General features: G+C 48.7%; 1 protein-coding gene across 4 annotated transcripts in view; it reads left to right on the forward strand.

Annotated features, from left to right (window-relative positions):
• Positions 1-12,225: 12,225 nt before the first annotated feature.
• Positions 12,226-15,988, forward strand: part of DNM1L (dynamin 1 like) — a 51,320-nt gene continuing 47,557 nt past the window's right edge. Inside the window, exon 1 of one of the 4 annotated variants that reach the window (XM_075602714.1) lies at positions 12,226-12,441. In XM_075602714.1, the coding sequence (XP_075458829.1) occupies positions 12,340-12,441 (102 nt within the window). In that variant the 5' untranslated portion in view covers positions 12,226-12,339. The remainder of the gene's footprint in view (positions 12,442-15,988) is intronic. The other 3 variants (XM_075602715.1, XM_075602717.1, XM_075602718.1) reach the window with 3 other exon arrangements.

A 15,988-nucleotide genomic window follows, 5' to 3' on the forward strand; every position in this document is an offset into this window, starting at 1 on the left:
GTGTGTGTGTGTGTGTGTGTGTGTGTGTGTGTGTGTGTGTGTGTGTGTGTGTGTGTGTGTGTGTGTGTGTGTGTGTGTGTGTGTGTTGTACTGCTAGTTTGTATAGGGTATACAATGACCGGGACTCGCAGGATTTAGAAAATTCAATACATTTATTGTAATGATATATCAATGTTTCGTTCCTCAACCGCACTCGCCCTCTCGTACTATTTGTTCGCTGGTCTGTGACCGGCCTTCCTGCTCGTGCTGCTTATTAACCCTGTGTGTGGCCCATCCTCACTCTCGACCCCTGTTAACCCCTTGTGTGGCTTTTCTTCAGTTCACACATTAAGAATTTCAGTAGCTGGCAGATCTATAAGGATATGGCCTCAGCCAGGGCGCTCACGCTGCCCGCGATGAAACACATTGATGCAATGTGTGTGGCCAGCGTGAGCAAGCGCCTGAGCATGCGCAGCGCTTACCTGCTTGGTGAGACAGCCAAATTTGATTTGGCTGCTCGCTGATGCGTCACGTGAGCGGTTCGCCCAAAGAGGGCGAACCAGCTCCGTGACGTAAAGGCCCCACTGCACGCGCCTGCATGCCCGCCTTGCGTCCTGGCTGTGTGTGCACGGCACTTCACCGCAATCTGCCGTCTGTAGGGAGCTTTCTTTTTAGTTGTGGGTGGGAAGTAGATTAGTTAGGCTATCATGGAGTCTTAAATAATCAACCACTTAAGTGGTATCCCACGCTACCTCTCCCCCCGTGCCACTTTGCTTTCCCCCCCACCATCCCTCTCCCCGTGCCACTCTCCTTCCTGTCAGTCTCTCTCTCACTCGCTCTCTCGCTCTCTCTCTCTCTCCCCCTTGTGCCGCTCTTCCAGCTCCCCCCCCCTTCCGGTGTCTGTCTCTCTACCCATCAGACTTTCTGATTGGCTCCCTGGCGCACCATGTGACGTGTCACCGCACGGGAACCCCATCCTGTTGTAGCCCCTACTGGCTGACACACCAGTGTGCAGCGAGCCAGGAAGTGAGGAGGCACTGGGGGACTGCTAGAGGGAAGGTAAGGGGCTGGTGTGAGGCGCGCACGCGGTCGCCCACACCACCGGTTGCAGCGGGGACCTAGCCTAATGTTGATCTCCGGTCTCATTTGTATCTTCTAGATTTTATATACCAAGGATTGTTTTCTTGTTACTTTGTATTTCCCCCTCCCCCCCTTTTGTGCGCGTGTTCGTGTAATTTGTTTCAGATTGATACAGTAAATGTGAGCGCATTCACATTTCTCAGACAAGTCTGCAACCCTGCCTTTCCCCATAATCTCGTAGCATGCAATGCCTCCCCTGTAGCCAGGGATTCTGGGTAAAGACAAGCAAATGACCTTTCAGCTTCACCTTTTGCTTCAATTCCATGTTAACATGGACCACTATAAGGCTGCGTCCAGGGTGAATGGAGCCGGGCGGAGGCGTGCTGAGGGAAAGCAGGTGCTTTCCCTGGCCTTAGACCGCGCGCCGTCCGGGGGCGTGTTGGGGGGTCCTGTGATGTCACGGAGCTGGTTCGCCCTCATTGGGCGAACCGCTCACGTGACCGGCCCTGCGCTCCCTTGAGCGCTTGAATTTAAAATTTTGCTAAGACTTACGCTTACGCACGCTTGCGGAAGCGTAAGCGAGCCCCTACTAAAGCCGCTCTCATTGCGGCTGCAGGGGCTCACTGCCGAACAGCAGCGTGTCTCAGCACGGGTCAGCACATAAGCGCTGACCATGCCCGAGGCCTAAGACTGCGGCCATGGTGAACGCTGGAGAGGGCGCAAGCGTTCACTCGGCTTCCCCGCCGCCTGCAGCAGGAGATGGGGCAGTGTGTCTTGGGGGCCCAGCTGTGACGTCACCGAGCGGGTTCACCCTCATTGGGTGAAGCGCTCACGTGACCCGGCCGCCGCCTGGCCCCCGCGCGTGAAAACAGATTTTTCTGTTTCCTCCTGAATCACGAGCGCTGGCGCCTCTGCTCCTGTGCGCGTTCGCACGCTCTACAGACAGCCTCATAGACGCACATCTATGTGATCACGCCGCGCGCGCCGTCGATTAATTTATCTCGGCTCTTGTTCCTCACGTTGTATCAGAGTACGTTTCGGCGATGCCCTGCTACGTTGCATGCTGTGGTTCGTTGCCCAGCTGCCAGGCCTCTCCGTCGCACTATTTGTCAGAGTCGCAGTCGGGTATTTATGGGGATTGGCTCCTCAACTCCTGTAATCTCAAGAAAAGCCCAGATTGAGGACAGAAAAGTCTATATGTCATTACTATAACCCTGGTGTTTTTTAAGTCCTGGGAGTTCTGGCCTTAGAGTGTGTGTGTGTGTGTGTGTGTGTGTGTGTGTGTGTGTGTGTGTGTGTGTGTGTGTGTGTGTGCGCGCACGCAATCTGAACCAGGATCTTTAGGTTTAGAATGGCACTGACAAAAATGGTTGTGTGTGTGTGTATATAAGAGAGACGGTGGTACATAATACCGCGCTCCTCGCTATAGAAGTTTGCTACTGGTAAAAAGACAGGCCATGTATATAGAAAAACAAAAAGAACGTTTCCTGCGCTCCTACCAATAAAGCTAAAATAAAATAGTGAGCTCATGAATAAGGGTTATTTTGTTGAACCGCGTTGGCCAACGCGTTATAAGCCTGCAAGCCATGTCACGGCATAACCAAATTTTGCAGGTGCCTACACTGAATATATGTAATTGTCGCATGGACTAGTGAAAAATGTGAGAGAGCCATAAAGGGGTTAAATAAAGCATATACTTTTGTGAGTAGGGCAATTAAAAGCTAGCCAAAGCCAGTATCATAGTTGCCTTACTGTAGAGGTAAACTGTGGGTGCACAAATTCCCTGGTGAGAATATAATAAAACATAGAAAGAAATATGTGTGTCAGCCTTACACATTCACCTACTCTTCATTGGAGGGTGATGTCCAGACTGACACTGGGGTGTATTGTACCTGCACTGATTGGAAAATTGGCAGGGGCTCTGTAACTGCTATGTAACGCAGATGAGCCAATAAACCTACCCATATGACGTTTCATTGACACTGTATTACAATGCCCTATGGGAGTAGGCAGCAAGGAAAAGGATTGCCTAATATTAGTGAGACACTGTACATAATACCGCGCTCCTCCCTATAGAAGTTTGCTGCAGGTAAAAAGATAGGCCTTAACGTATAGAAAAACAAAAAGAACGATTCCTGCGCTCCTAACAATTAGGCTAAAATATAATAGTGATCTCATGAATAAGGGGTATTTTGTTAAGCCCTTTGCAGGCGTATAACGCTTTGGCTAAAGGGTTTAACAAAATAACCCTATTCATGAGATCACTATGCACATGTGAGAGATAGGATTGAACGTTTAAATGTGCTGCCCTGAAGTGTTCCTTTTTTACCCGTTTTACAGCCCCGCCTCCGTTGCGCAGTGCGCTCATGCCAAAATGTGTGTGCTCAAGTACAGCTAACTCCTTGCTGTCCTTAAATGCCCATTTTTAGGGTTGGCCGGTGTTCTCAATTGCTCGATGGGGTGTACACCTAAACTGCTGCGTCCTGTAATTACAAATGTGTAGCTATGTATTATTATGCTTTTCATCGAGCAGTAGAAGATACACCTGGAGTTCTAATTCCTGTGGGGTCAGATGTTTATAGTTTAGAGAGGCGTACAGAAGAAGTATTTTACCTGTTTAACATGCAAAAGCATATCTATTAAACACCTGTTGGATGCCTTTTTGCAGCAAACCTTCCGACTATAAAAAGCCCTGAAGGTCTACAACAGGGCTAGCCAACTCCAGAGCTCAAGAGCCACCAACAGGACAGTCATTGAATCCACTCCTCACGGGCTACCAGCAGGTCAGGTTTTCCGGATATCCCTGCTTCAGCATAGTCTTCAACAGAGCCACTGATTGAGCCACCTGTGTTCGAAGCAAGGATATCCTGAAAACCTGACCTGTTGGTAGTCGTTGAGGACTGCAGTTGGCCACTCCTAGTCTGCAATCTTTCTCTAACCTGCTTTTGGTTATGTGCGCGTCCCTTGTAAAGCCGCATTCCATTCTGTTACTGCTGCTTTACAAGAGAACCTTGAAAACTCCAGTGTATTGTGTGTGCAGTGTATTGTGTGTGCAGTGTATTGTGTGTGCAGTGTATTGTGCGCCTGAGGAAGGTTACATTTGTAGTGTGTTAACCCCATTGCTTCCAGAGGGGACTACAATGCATTGCAAAAGGATGTTAAAGCCATTGCTGGGACGTCCACATGTACTTACTGTACGTTTCCAGCCAAATGAAGCTGTTTGATTCTTTTGTAGTTTGGTGCAACAACTTGAAGTTTTGTTGTAGAAGAAATACTGAATATAACCTACACTTTTCCAATCGGCTAAAGTGCTGTCTTCTTGGAAGATAGAAACCCAAAAACATATCATCAGGGTTTCTCAAAGAATTATCCCTGCTGGCTCCCAAAGCAGTCCCAAAATACCAGGGTTTCCTCACTGGTCTCCCTAAGAAACCCTAACCAGGCCAAGTTTTGGAAGAACCAACCACCCACGCTTTGACATATATCAGATGACTACGTACCCATACTTGGTAATTCGTTGGTTATCCCTAAAATCTGGTCTGCTGGAGTTCCCCAGGGAGACCTTTGAAGAACAGAAAAATCTCTACTGTGTGAATAGAGTCCTGTCCAATATTGGTTATTACTGTAAGATAAAGAACAGCAGGCACCTCTCTCCAGCTAAAATGAGCATTTCCGGCATGGCAGTGCCCTGCAGAACATTAATACGTGTATTCTGTGTTCTCCAGGGATTACCGGAGTTTTTGGGAGTAGTGAAAGTGCACAGGTGTGTTCAGCACACACACATCCATATATTTTTTTTAAATCAAGGGACTGCATGATTCTTCAGGGCGCTGTTTATATTAACATTGGTCATACAGTATCCAGCATCATTGTACAAAATACTATGTTTATTTGACAGAGAGGAGAGAAAAAATGTCTTCAAGCACTCAATGTCCCTTTGAGAAGAGCCATGCGCCGTATCTAAACAAAGGTACATTTTGCGAAAAGGAAAATGTGTTTTTTGAATGGCTGATTTTCCAGAGACATTTACCCCGGCACACGCTGATTGTGCATTATGAAAACTGTCGCAGTTTAAAACGTTACTTGTGTGTTCTGGGTTTTGTGATGGGAAAAAAAAGAAAGTGGTAATTTTTATTGTTGACCCATTTTAAAATCATGAATGTTGCCCATTTGCAGATACTGTATATATTTGGTGTAACATATGTATATTTGGTAATGAGGATTGGACGAATGTTGACTGCATCATATGAATGGAGCACTTTAATTGCTGTTAAATTAGCTGCAAGTTTGAATCCTGTAAAATAAAATCATTATAAAATCAGTTCAGCATTGTAGTGGTCAAAAGTATAGTTTCACTGTTGAGACGAATAAAATTTCCAAAGCTGGTGAATGAACAACTGTTTTATGACCTTTTCTGTAAAAAATAAAGAGAAAAGACGGGGATAATGGGAAAAAATATATAAAAGACTTATTTGAACATAGTATAGATATTACAATCCTGATGTTATACAATGTAACATGACCAGGCAGGGCCTCTAAGGATGCGATTGTAGTGCGCGGTGCGAACAAAATACAGTAGCTCTATCGGGCTGGCCATAGTGCGCATGCGAGGAAGCGCGATGGTGCGGCAGATTTGAAGAGACAAATTATTTTGGTTTTTCGCACGACGGCCGCATCACATGAGTGGTTCAGCCAATGAGGGCAAACCAGCCTCGTGATGTCACGGCCACGCCTCCCCATCGCCATATACGGATCGCTCCGTCGACGGAGCACATGGCGTAACGCGCGCCTGAACTATAAACGTAGCCTAACACACACATGTTTCAAGATCAAATGTGAAGAACTGCCCCTCCCATCTCGGAGAGACCATGGACGCGCAGCTGTGCAGCTTTGTGAAGTTTAACCAATTTAAGTTGGATCAAACACGAACACGCAATCGCTTGCATAACTCCAACATCTCGGGGTTTAATAGCCCTATTAGTACTGAGTAAATATGTGTGTATAGAGAAGGAAAAGAAAGGCGCTAAATGAACTTGTAGCAATGGTAGAGTGTATCGTTTTACTCTATATAAGACAAAGTGACGTCTGCTGCTGGAGTACACATTTTTTATATTTGTAAATATGTGTGAATGTCTACGAACTCCGGTCCCGGAAATGTCTGCAGAACTCTTGTAAGATTTACGTTGAACGAGTTTGACCGTTTATTTGGCATATTTTGCACTTTCAGCAATACAGTAAAGTTGGCGGGATCGGAGAGGCCATAGAAAGTGAAAGTCCTTACCTCCATTTATATCGCAAACCGTTATCCCTGAGTTTTTCAATCCAATGTCTGGGTTACCCCAAATTTTTTTATCAATTGACACACTTAAGTTCTAATAAAACTGGGTAGAAAGGGAAAATAAATATTTAATTACAATATCAATTTTACACCAAAAATTACTGTTATAATTACTGTTGGTAATTGTAAAATTCAGGTTTACTTCAATTTTACATGAAATGCAACATTTTTATCATGGTATCCTGGTTGCGAAACACAGAGTGATTTAACATTCAAATGTGTGTGTGTGTGTGTGTGTGTGTGTGTGTGTGTGTGTGTGTGTGTGTGTGTGTGTGTGTATACATACACACACACACTAAATTAAAATTAATTCTTGCCAATATAATGATGTTCCTCTCTCATACCGATTATTTTTATGACAATAAACAAAGGATTTACTACCATATGTTTTTTTTTTTCCCCTCCTAAACAATGGTCCTTTAATTAAATCCTTTTGGCCAAAACATTTCAAGCCTGCAACGCTGCCATGGTCCGACCCAATCAGCAGGTCGTACACTACCCATGTTATACTGTGTCTTTTTTTGTATTTCTTCCACTGCAGAGAGAAGAGGATACAAAACAATATTATATCCAATAGCAGGGGATGCGTGATGTGTATGCGGTGCCTATGGGGTTCAAATTTAGGAGCTCTATTTGTGAGCTATAGCATGGGTGCTCATCTCCAGTCCTCAAGCCCCCCCAAACAGGTCAGGTTTTCAGAATATCCCAGCTTCAGCACAGGTGGCTCAGTCGGAGACTGAGCCTCTCATTGAGCCACCTGTGCTGAAGCTGGGATATCCTGAAAAACTGACCTGTTGAGGGGGGCTTGAGGACTGGAGCTGAGCCCCCTTGAGCTACAGTGCAGTTAACACTGGTTAAAAAACAGAAGTGTCCTAATAAATATAGTGAAATAGAGTAGAAAAAAAATATTTAAAAAAAAAAATATATATATATACACTCACACTCTCACTCTTACATTTGCTTTCAGGGCACTCTAATTGGGCAAGAGTAGGACAAATAACTTATCTTTTAGGAGCAATGTAGCCGGGATCACCTTCCAGCGACAACGATAGATAAACAGGAAAAAATGTCTGCAGCACTCTCTGGTAAGTATCCAATGTAAAAAAAGGTTTACTGCATCAAATTAACACCAGGGGTGAAGTACAGGAAAAATGGAGCAACGTTTCCGACCTCCCGGTCCTTTGTCAACCTCCTTGACGCAATAAACCTTTTTTTACTTTGGATACTTACCAGAGAGTGCTGCAGACCTTTTTTTATATCTATATCTATCCCACCCAAACCTATTGCTACAGCCAAGCTCATCGCTGGCCCTCTCCTGGGGGAAGACATCTCTCAATAGCTTATTCACAACCTGTATTCTTGGACCTGTTGATTAGAAGTGGGATTGGCGAGCGTAGACTAAGGAAGAGTTGTTCAAACCTCCAAGACTATTTTGAGACATTTTTATAAGGGACAAAAGTGCAACATTTATTTTTAAGTGCAATAATTGCAAAGTTCTTCGCCTAATTTGAGGAAATTCTACACATTTAAATATTGATAATTAGCTTTTAGGATCTTACTGTGGAAAGAATGATACAATATAGATACTACAGACCCAGAAAATGAATAGCTCTATGAATCTGCAGGTTTGTAAACAAAAAGCAGTGGTGCCGAGTACCTCCGTACCATCACACTGCAATCACTTTGTTCTACTGAAGATCCAAAATAATATTTCTAACGCAGCTGTTAAGAGACATTACATATAGAGACTGTTTGCAGTACAATGAGCTGTATATATTTATTGTATACTTATTATACACTATTACAGGGCTCGCTGGATGTCGCGCGTGGATAAGCTTAAGGCTGCGGTCCCAGTAATGTCTGTGGCACGCGCGCCCGGCGGGGGGGGGGGGGACGGCGCGTGCACAGCGCTATCTGCGGTCTGTGAGGGAGAATCTTGCGACGGGAGGGGGCGTGGTCGGGGATTTGCGGGGGCGTGGCCATTACATCACGCGGCTGGTTCGCCCTCACGCCTCCGTCGCTAGGAGTAAACTCAATTTGATGAGTTTGCAGCACGGCGCGGCTGCACCTTCTGCGTGACGGTGTGTACTGGGCCCAGCCCCATTGAGGGGCGGTGCTTACACGCACGCTGCGCCGTGCGCACAGGCTGTTATTGGGACCGCAGCCTAAGGCTGCGTTTATAGTAGGCGCGTGCACACGATCCTTGCACTGTGATCCAAGGCGATGGGGAGGCGTGGCCGTGATGTCACGAGGCTGGTTCACCCTCATTGGATGAACTGCTCACGTGACGCGGCTGTCACGCAAAAAGACAAAATAATTTATTTTCAAAAATCTGCCGCGCCGTCGCTCTTCATCACTTGCGCGGTTGGTCGGCCTCATAGTGGTCCTGCATTTTCTTTGCGTCACACGTGCCGTCGCGCTCACTATAACCGCGGCCTTAGACTCGGCTCCTGCTCATTTCATTCTAGTTGCGTAAGCAGCTTAGTGCAGTTTTTCACACGGAAACTCACTTGCAAGTTAAGGCCGTGTCAATATATATTGTACCGGTGTTATAAATGCTTGTACAATTTAAAAAAATATATAATTTGTAACTAAATGTATCTAAAATTAAATTTCAATAAGCTTGTTACATTTCCACAACCCAATGTTCTCTGATCTGGCCCCTTTTGGAGAATTATTTGAAGAGCCTATAGCTATAATATAATACACACCTATTATACTGTATATACACTATATAATATTCTATACTAAATAGTTCCTGAGGGCGGTTGGGTAGCATCTCCTTCCGCACCCACACTTCCTTCAAGCATGCTTCTGTTGCCTTGGCATAACTGAAAAATGACCCCATTTAATGGGTGAGTATCTGTGTTTTGGCACTGCAGGATGGATGTCCAGATTGTGCCTACATCTGCCAGGGTGAAATAGCACAAAGACTCCGCTGTCTGTCTCCTGCACTCCCTGCTTGAACCTTCCTCTAAGCAGAGCGGCTGATGACATTGTGTACGTACTGCGTGTTAAACAAAAAGGCAGATCTGATTAATGTTTTAGCAAAGGGCTTATATCAATAATATATAACGTATAAATAAAATAGATATGCGGGAGAAAAGAAAAATGCCTCTAAGAGGTTTTCACTTGCTTGAAAGCGCCTCTGCGTCACACTGACAGTAACAGCAAGTGTAGCTAATTTTAGATGCCTTAGGCCTCGTCCAGGGTGGTGCTGAGCGGGCGCTCATGCTGGACACGTTGCGACAATGCACATTGGTTGCGTGAGCGGCCGGGTGCGCCTAGTCGGCGCTCAGCCGCTTGCCGAGCAAGCAAAATTGATTTTGCTGCTCGCAAGCGCGTCACATGAGCGGTTCGCCCAATGAGGGCGAACCAGCTCCGTGACGTCGTGGCCACGCCCACAGACGCATGGACCTAGCCAGCCAGGAATCGCCCGGCTGAGCAGGGTGCAGCGCTGGAGCGCCAGCGCGCCTGTTTCCACCCTGGATGAGGCCTAAGGCTGCGATTATACAGCCGAACTGCAGGGCACGCGCATCTGTGACATCATAATAACGACATCGCAGAGCAACATGTGCACAAGCACATTCTTTTGCGCACGCGACTGCTGGCTGCAATCTGCTAGTTTATTGGACGGCAACGTCACGTGACGCGGTAGTCGCAACCTGAAAATAAATTTTGAAAACGCTCCAACTGTTTCTCGCTTTGCAGTAACCTCCTTCAGGGGATCTGTGGCTGCCACGGGGGGGGGGGGGGAGGGGAGAAACACTAGAGATGGGAGGTAGAGAGGGTTGGGGGGAGGGGGGGGAGACATGAGAGATGGGAGGTAGAGATGGTTGGATTTTCCCAGAATTTCACAATTTAATTCTGGGGTTCTTTAACCTAAAAAAGGTTGGAGATTGACATCTCTGCCTGTGACATCCAGTTACCTTCCTACGGGCACTGGAAATGTTAAGCTTGCAATTCGTTGAAAATAAATAAATGTATACCTGTATTTTTACATTAATAGCATTTCAGGGTGTTAAGAGGACATTTTTTTTTTTTAAACTTCCATTGCCAGGTGGCAAAATTCTGCAGGACCCTCTGGCAGAATAATAGTTAAAGATTCTGCTGCTATTAAAAAGTACATGTTTATAGCGTTAAAACAAAGTGGTTTTATTCTATTTTCTTTTCCCACCATGCAGTGCAGTGAGTTCATTTTCAGTGTGCAAAAATATTAAATTCTAAACCAGCAATGCATGAAATACAGCAAGGGAGCGTAATCTTTTCCCCCTGCTCCCCTCTGCCGCCTGTCCCCCACTCCCCGCGCCCCCCTGCTTAGGCTACGGCTATAGTCAGCCAGACGGAGCGGAACAGAGGGGTGGCGCACACACGCTGCAATGCTCTTGCTGAAGCCTGAGCTTTTTTTTGGCTTTGCAGGGTATGCAGCGGGCGCGAATTGGGGGCGTATCAATAGGCGTGGCAATGACATTCCGGCGCGCACGTCACTTCCACTACTGTACCTCACATCCCGATCCACAGGCATTTTTTCAAATGCAGCATCTGAAGCACTGTGGTATTCCCCCCTGGCTGGAAAGTAACTAACTTTAATTTTTTGTGTATGTTGTGTGTTTGTGTTGTGTGTGCTTACCACCGGCATCCAAAAAAGAAAAATGGCGTCACTATGAAAATGTAACTTCACTTTGATTGGAGAAGACCGGTCATGTGATCATGCCATCATGCCATCGCGCAAAAAAAATCTCTTGGCTCTGTCTTCTTCAATTTCGCGCCTTTGCCAGCTCCGTCTGACGTGCGCGCTAGCGCCATCTATAGACATCCTCAAAGAGGAACATAGATGTGAACGCGCAACGTGTGCGCGCTTCCCCTCCGTTCCATCTGAAATACTAAACCCAGCCTTACCTTGCTTCAGATGTCCTGGTGTCACATGACCCCGCGGCGTCATTTGATGCATGACCAGGAGCGTCTGAAACAAGGTATTAGTTTACAGAGGGTCCTGCAGCTCCCCCGGCATTAATTTAAATATATTTGGGGAGCGGGTGGGGTCCTCTGTAAACCCGGTGCTCCCCGCAGCGAGTCTTGTACCCCCCACTTTGCGCACCACTGAAATACACCAATAAAGCTGTACAGGAGCTATGTGTCCAGTCCTATACATTATAGGAGAGGGAACTATCAGTGTATTACTTCCTGGTAAAACATTTTAATAAATATGTGCTTCAAAATTGGAGGGGAAATACAGTATAATCTCCCACAGCAACACCCAGGTGCCAGTTTCAATGTAATTTCCCAGCAGCCTCTGCGGGAGAAGCATTAAGGGACCTCCCAATGTCACACTGTGTTACAGGGACCTGTCCAACAACATGACCTTCCTGCCACCTGCAGTCACGTACTACATACGTCGGGATGCCTGAAGCCCTGGGCCGCCATGTTTGCTATGGCCAAGGTGAACCCGAAAACGCATGTATCTGCACCCCTCACGCTGGAGACAGGAAGGCTGTGAAACAAGTGGCAGATACCGATCACAGAAAAGAAAGAACATGGGGAATATATACTTTATTGTCACACAGAGCTAATATGTCCACATATTACAGCTGGAGCGTAAAAATATAGATTTCTCTGACATTTGTAGCTCTTTTATCTGACTATTTCCAATAAGGATGCCACTGCTAACTAGAGAATAACAAGAGAATGACCTTTCAGCATAGATACACCAGCAGCAGGGAGGTTGGTAGCATTGTTGCCCAAACCAAAGATGGCCGCAGAGTGTTGCTGCGTTGTGTATGCCTGTTTGGACTACACTTCCCGGCGTGCTCTGCACATGCGCAGTTTGCTTTCCGCGCCGGCCTCGCCTTCTCCCGGCAGAGCGCAGTGCCGCACAGACTTCTGGGCCAGGTGAATGGTCGCATAGCGGTGTTACCGGCGGCAGAGGGGAGCAGACCCGAGCCATGGAGGCGCTCATCCCCGTCATCAACAAGCTGCAGGATGTCTTCAACACGGTGGGAGCGGATGTTATGCAGCTGCCGCAGATCGTGGTGGTGGGAACACAGGTGAGGGGGGGTAACATGGTGGAGCCCCGGAGGGTGGCAGGGGGAGCCCAGCCCCGTGGGTATGTGACAGGGGGAGCCCAGCCCCGTGGGTATGTGACAGGGGGAGCCCAGCCCCGGGGGTATGTGACAGGGGGAGCCCAGCCCCGTGGGTATGTGACAGGGGGAGCCCCGGGGGTATGTGACAGGGGGAGCCCAGCCCCGGGGGTATGTGACAGGGGGAGCCCAGCTCTTGGGGTATGTGACAGGGGGAGTCCAGCCACCGGGGTATGTGACAGGGGGAGCCCAGCCCCGGGGGTATGTGACAGGGGGAGCCCAGCCCCGGGGGTATGTGACAGGGGGAGCCCAGCCCCGTGGGTATGTGACAGGGGGAGCCCAGCCCCGTGGGTATGTGACAGGGGGAGCCCAGCCCCGGGGGTATGTGACAGGGGGAGCCCAGCTCTTGGGGTATGTGACAGGGGGAGCCCAGCCCCGGGGGTATGTGACAGGGGGAGCCCAGCTCTTGGGGTATGTGACAGGGGGAGCCCAGCCCCGGGGGTATGTGACAGGGGGAGCCCAGCCCCGGGGGTATGTGACAGGGGGAGCCCAGCTCTTGGGGTATGTGACAGGGGGAGCCCAGCGACGGGGATATGTGACAGGGGGAGCCCAGCCCCGGGGGTATGTGACAGGGGGAGCCCAGACCCGGGGGTATGTGACAGGGGGAGCCCAGCCCCGGGGGTATGTGACAGGGGGAGCCCAGCCCCGGGGGTATGTGACAGGGGGAGCCCAGCCCCGGGGGTATGTGACAGGGGGAGCCCAGCCCCGGGGGAATGTGACAGGGGGAGCCCAGCTCCTGGGGTATGTGACAGGGGGAGCCCAGCTCCTGGGGTATGTGACAGGGGGAGCCCAGCCCCGGGGGTATGTAACAGGGGGAGCCCAGCCCCTGGGGTATGTGACAGGGGGAGCCCCGGGGGTATGTGACAAGGGGAGCCCCGGGGGTATGTGACAGGGGGAGCCCCGGGGGTATGTGACAGGGGGAGCCCCAGGGGTATGTGACAGGGGGAGCCCAGCCCCGGGGGTATGTGACAGGGGGAGCCCAGCCCCGGGGGTATGTGACAGGGGGAGCCCCGGGGGTATGTGACAGGGGGAGCCCAGCCTCAGGGGTATGTGACAGGGGGAGCCCAGCCCCAGGGGGGAAGGGGGAGACGGTGCTATAAGGGTTAGGCTGGCATGTTGGGGTAAGAATTGGCATATATTGGGGGGTGGGGAACATATATATTGCGGGGTGGAGAAGTAAATATTCAAGTAAGTAAACAAGCTGGTCACTACATTTTCTTTAACCACCTTCAGGATCGGCTGTGATCGCTTTCATGCATTTTCTCAGAATAAAATACTCTATGCAGAGTTTTATTACTATTTTCGTACACAGTACAGTATGTGACATTTTAGTTTTTTTTCTATTTGGCATATGTTTATATCCTGGAAGCGGACGACTCATCTGTGTGACGTTTTCACATTTTAAATGAGTACTTCAGTAATAGGTGATACCTTTTTTCGGGGGGGGGGGGGGGGGGGGGGCGACTAACAATTGATATTACAAGACAAGCTTTCGAGAGAACTGTCCAAAGCTTGTCTTTTATCAATTGTTAGTTCAAATAAAAAAGGTATCACTTAATACTGATGTACTTATATACTCTGCACTATTGCAACTGGACTAACATGGCTATTTCTACTTAATTCACATTTTAAATGAGAATTCATGTACTAACATCTGTTTATACTATTTACAATGTAAACCCCTTGGATTCTTGTCTCTGTTTGCGACTGGTGTATCACAGTCTTCGACCGGCCAGTGGGCTCCATGTGAAATATGATGGCATTTTTATAAATCATAATCGTATTAAAGATCCAGTTTATATAATTTCAGCCTGGGTATGATACACATTTTGAGCACATTTTAGTAATTGCATTTCATCGTTCTGGCCTGTATTATATTCCATGGCTATTTGTTTCCAAAGAGGCCTGCAAAGTGAATGGGTTCACGGAACGCCTCTGTGAGGGAAGGATATTGAGCAGTTCTGCAGTGTTAATGGCAGAAGAGGATTCCCCACTAGCCAGTGCAGCTCATGACCCTGACAAGGACATAAGGGCTCACATGTAGCTTCTGAGAAATGAAACTTGAATGCGTGGGGAAGACAAAATGTCAAGAACCAGATTCCAGACCCTAGGGTTTTTTTTTCCAATCCTTGTTTAAATCATTGCTCAAGTTTGGTGAATGGAGGATAACCTGCTTTATAGTGATTGGTGTGTTAGTAACACCATCAGTTACCGTACTAGGTGATAATATCGGTATGCCTTGTATATGTGTGGTTATATGTTGATTTTAAGTACGAGTGGGATTTGTATGTCATAAAGCTGTTTGTGTCAGCCTAGTCCTCCGGCTACTATCTATATTTTGGCCCTAACAGTATAAGTCCTGTTAAGCACAGGCACTGTGAGGGTTAAGCTCTCATAAAGGCCTAGCTTGTTGTTGCAGCCTGGATGCACTTGCTGTATCCATGGGCAGGCCTAACAACAACCAGAGTGTGTCATCCTTGGGAAGGATACTAGCTGGGTCACATGCCATGATATACCTGTCAGTATCGGACCTGCCATGTTATGGGGCAGGGTTACAAGCCACTCCCCTGGGGTACATAAGCTGACACTCTCCCAGAAGTCAAGGCTCTCTCCTCACCCCATGTGGAGTGGGAGCATCTTACCCTTTATCCCATCAGGGAGTAAAGGAGCTGAGGAACGGCCTATTGGGACTCAAGCCTTGTGGGTACTGCTCCAGTGAATGTGCCTGCTATGAACACACAAGCATGTGGTTTAATAAAGACTCAGTTGAACTATACTTTGTGGCTACTTGTCTGGGCCATTATCGGAGTAGTCAGTGTGGACCATCCTGGCTGCACCAGGATCCTCACCAGCTGGAGGCACTGCCCTATGGATGATCATCGCTGAGAACCTGCCTGATGCCTCCCCATACCACCACAGAGTTCTCAAGACCTTCTGTACAGCCTCACAGGTATGCACTGCACCGGAATTCATCGGTAGCGACTAAAATCTCACTTGGACCGCGTTCACACTGGGGACTTCGCGACGCAGCGTGCCCACCTCTGTCTGCTGGGCGATGTGTGATCATCCCCAGCAGACGGAATGATCCGACACAAGGCGACATCCTGTGTCCCCGCAGCCGGAGAGGCAGCCTTCAGCCCCGCAGCCGGAGAGGCAGCCTTCAGCCCCGCAGCCGGAGAGGCAGCCTTCAGCCCCGCAGCCGGAGAGGCAGCCTTCAGCCCCGCAGCCGGAGAGGCAGCCTTCAGCCCCGCAGCCGGAGAGGCAGCCTTCAGCCCCGCAGCCGGAGAGGCAGCCTTCAGCCCCGCAGCCGGAGAGGCAGCCTTCAGCCCCGCCGCCGGAGAGGCAGCCTTCAGCCCCGCCGCCGGAGAGGCAGCCTTCAGCCCCGCCGCCGGAGAGGCAGCCTTCAGCCCCGCCGCCGGAGAGGCAGCCTTCAGCCCCGCCGCCGGAGAGGCAG

The sequence above is a fragment of the Ascaphus truei genome, chromosome 5 (genome assembly GCF_040206685.1).
Source record: "Ascaphus truei isolate aAscTru1 chromosome 5, aAscTru1.hap1, whole genome shotgun sequence".
Classification (NCBI taxonomy): domain Eukaryota; kingdom Metazoa; phylum Chordata; class Amphibia; order Anura; family Ascaphidae; genus Ascaphus; species Ascaphus truei.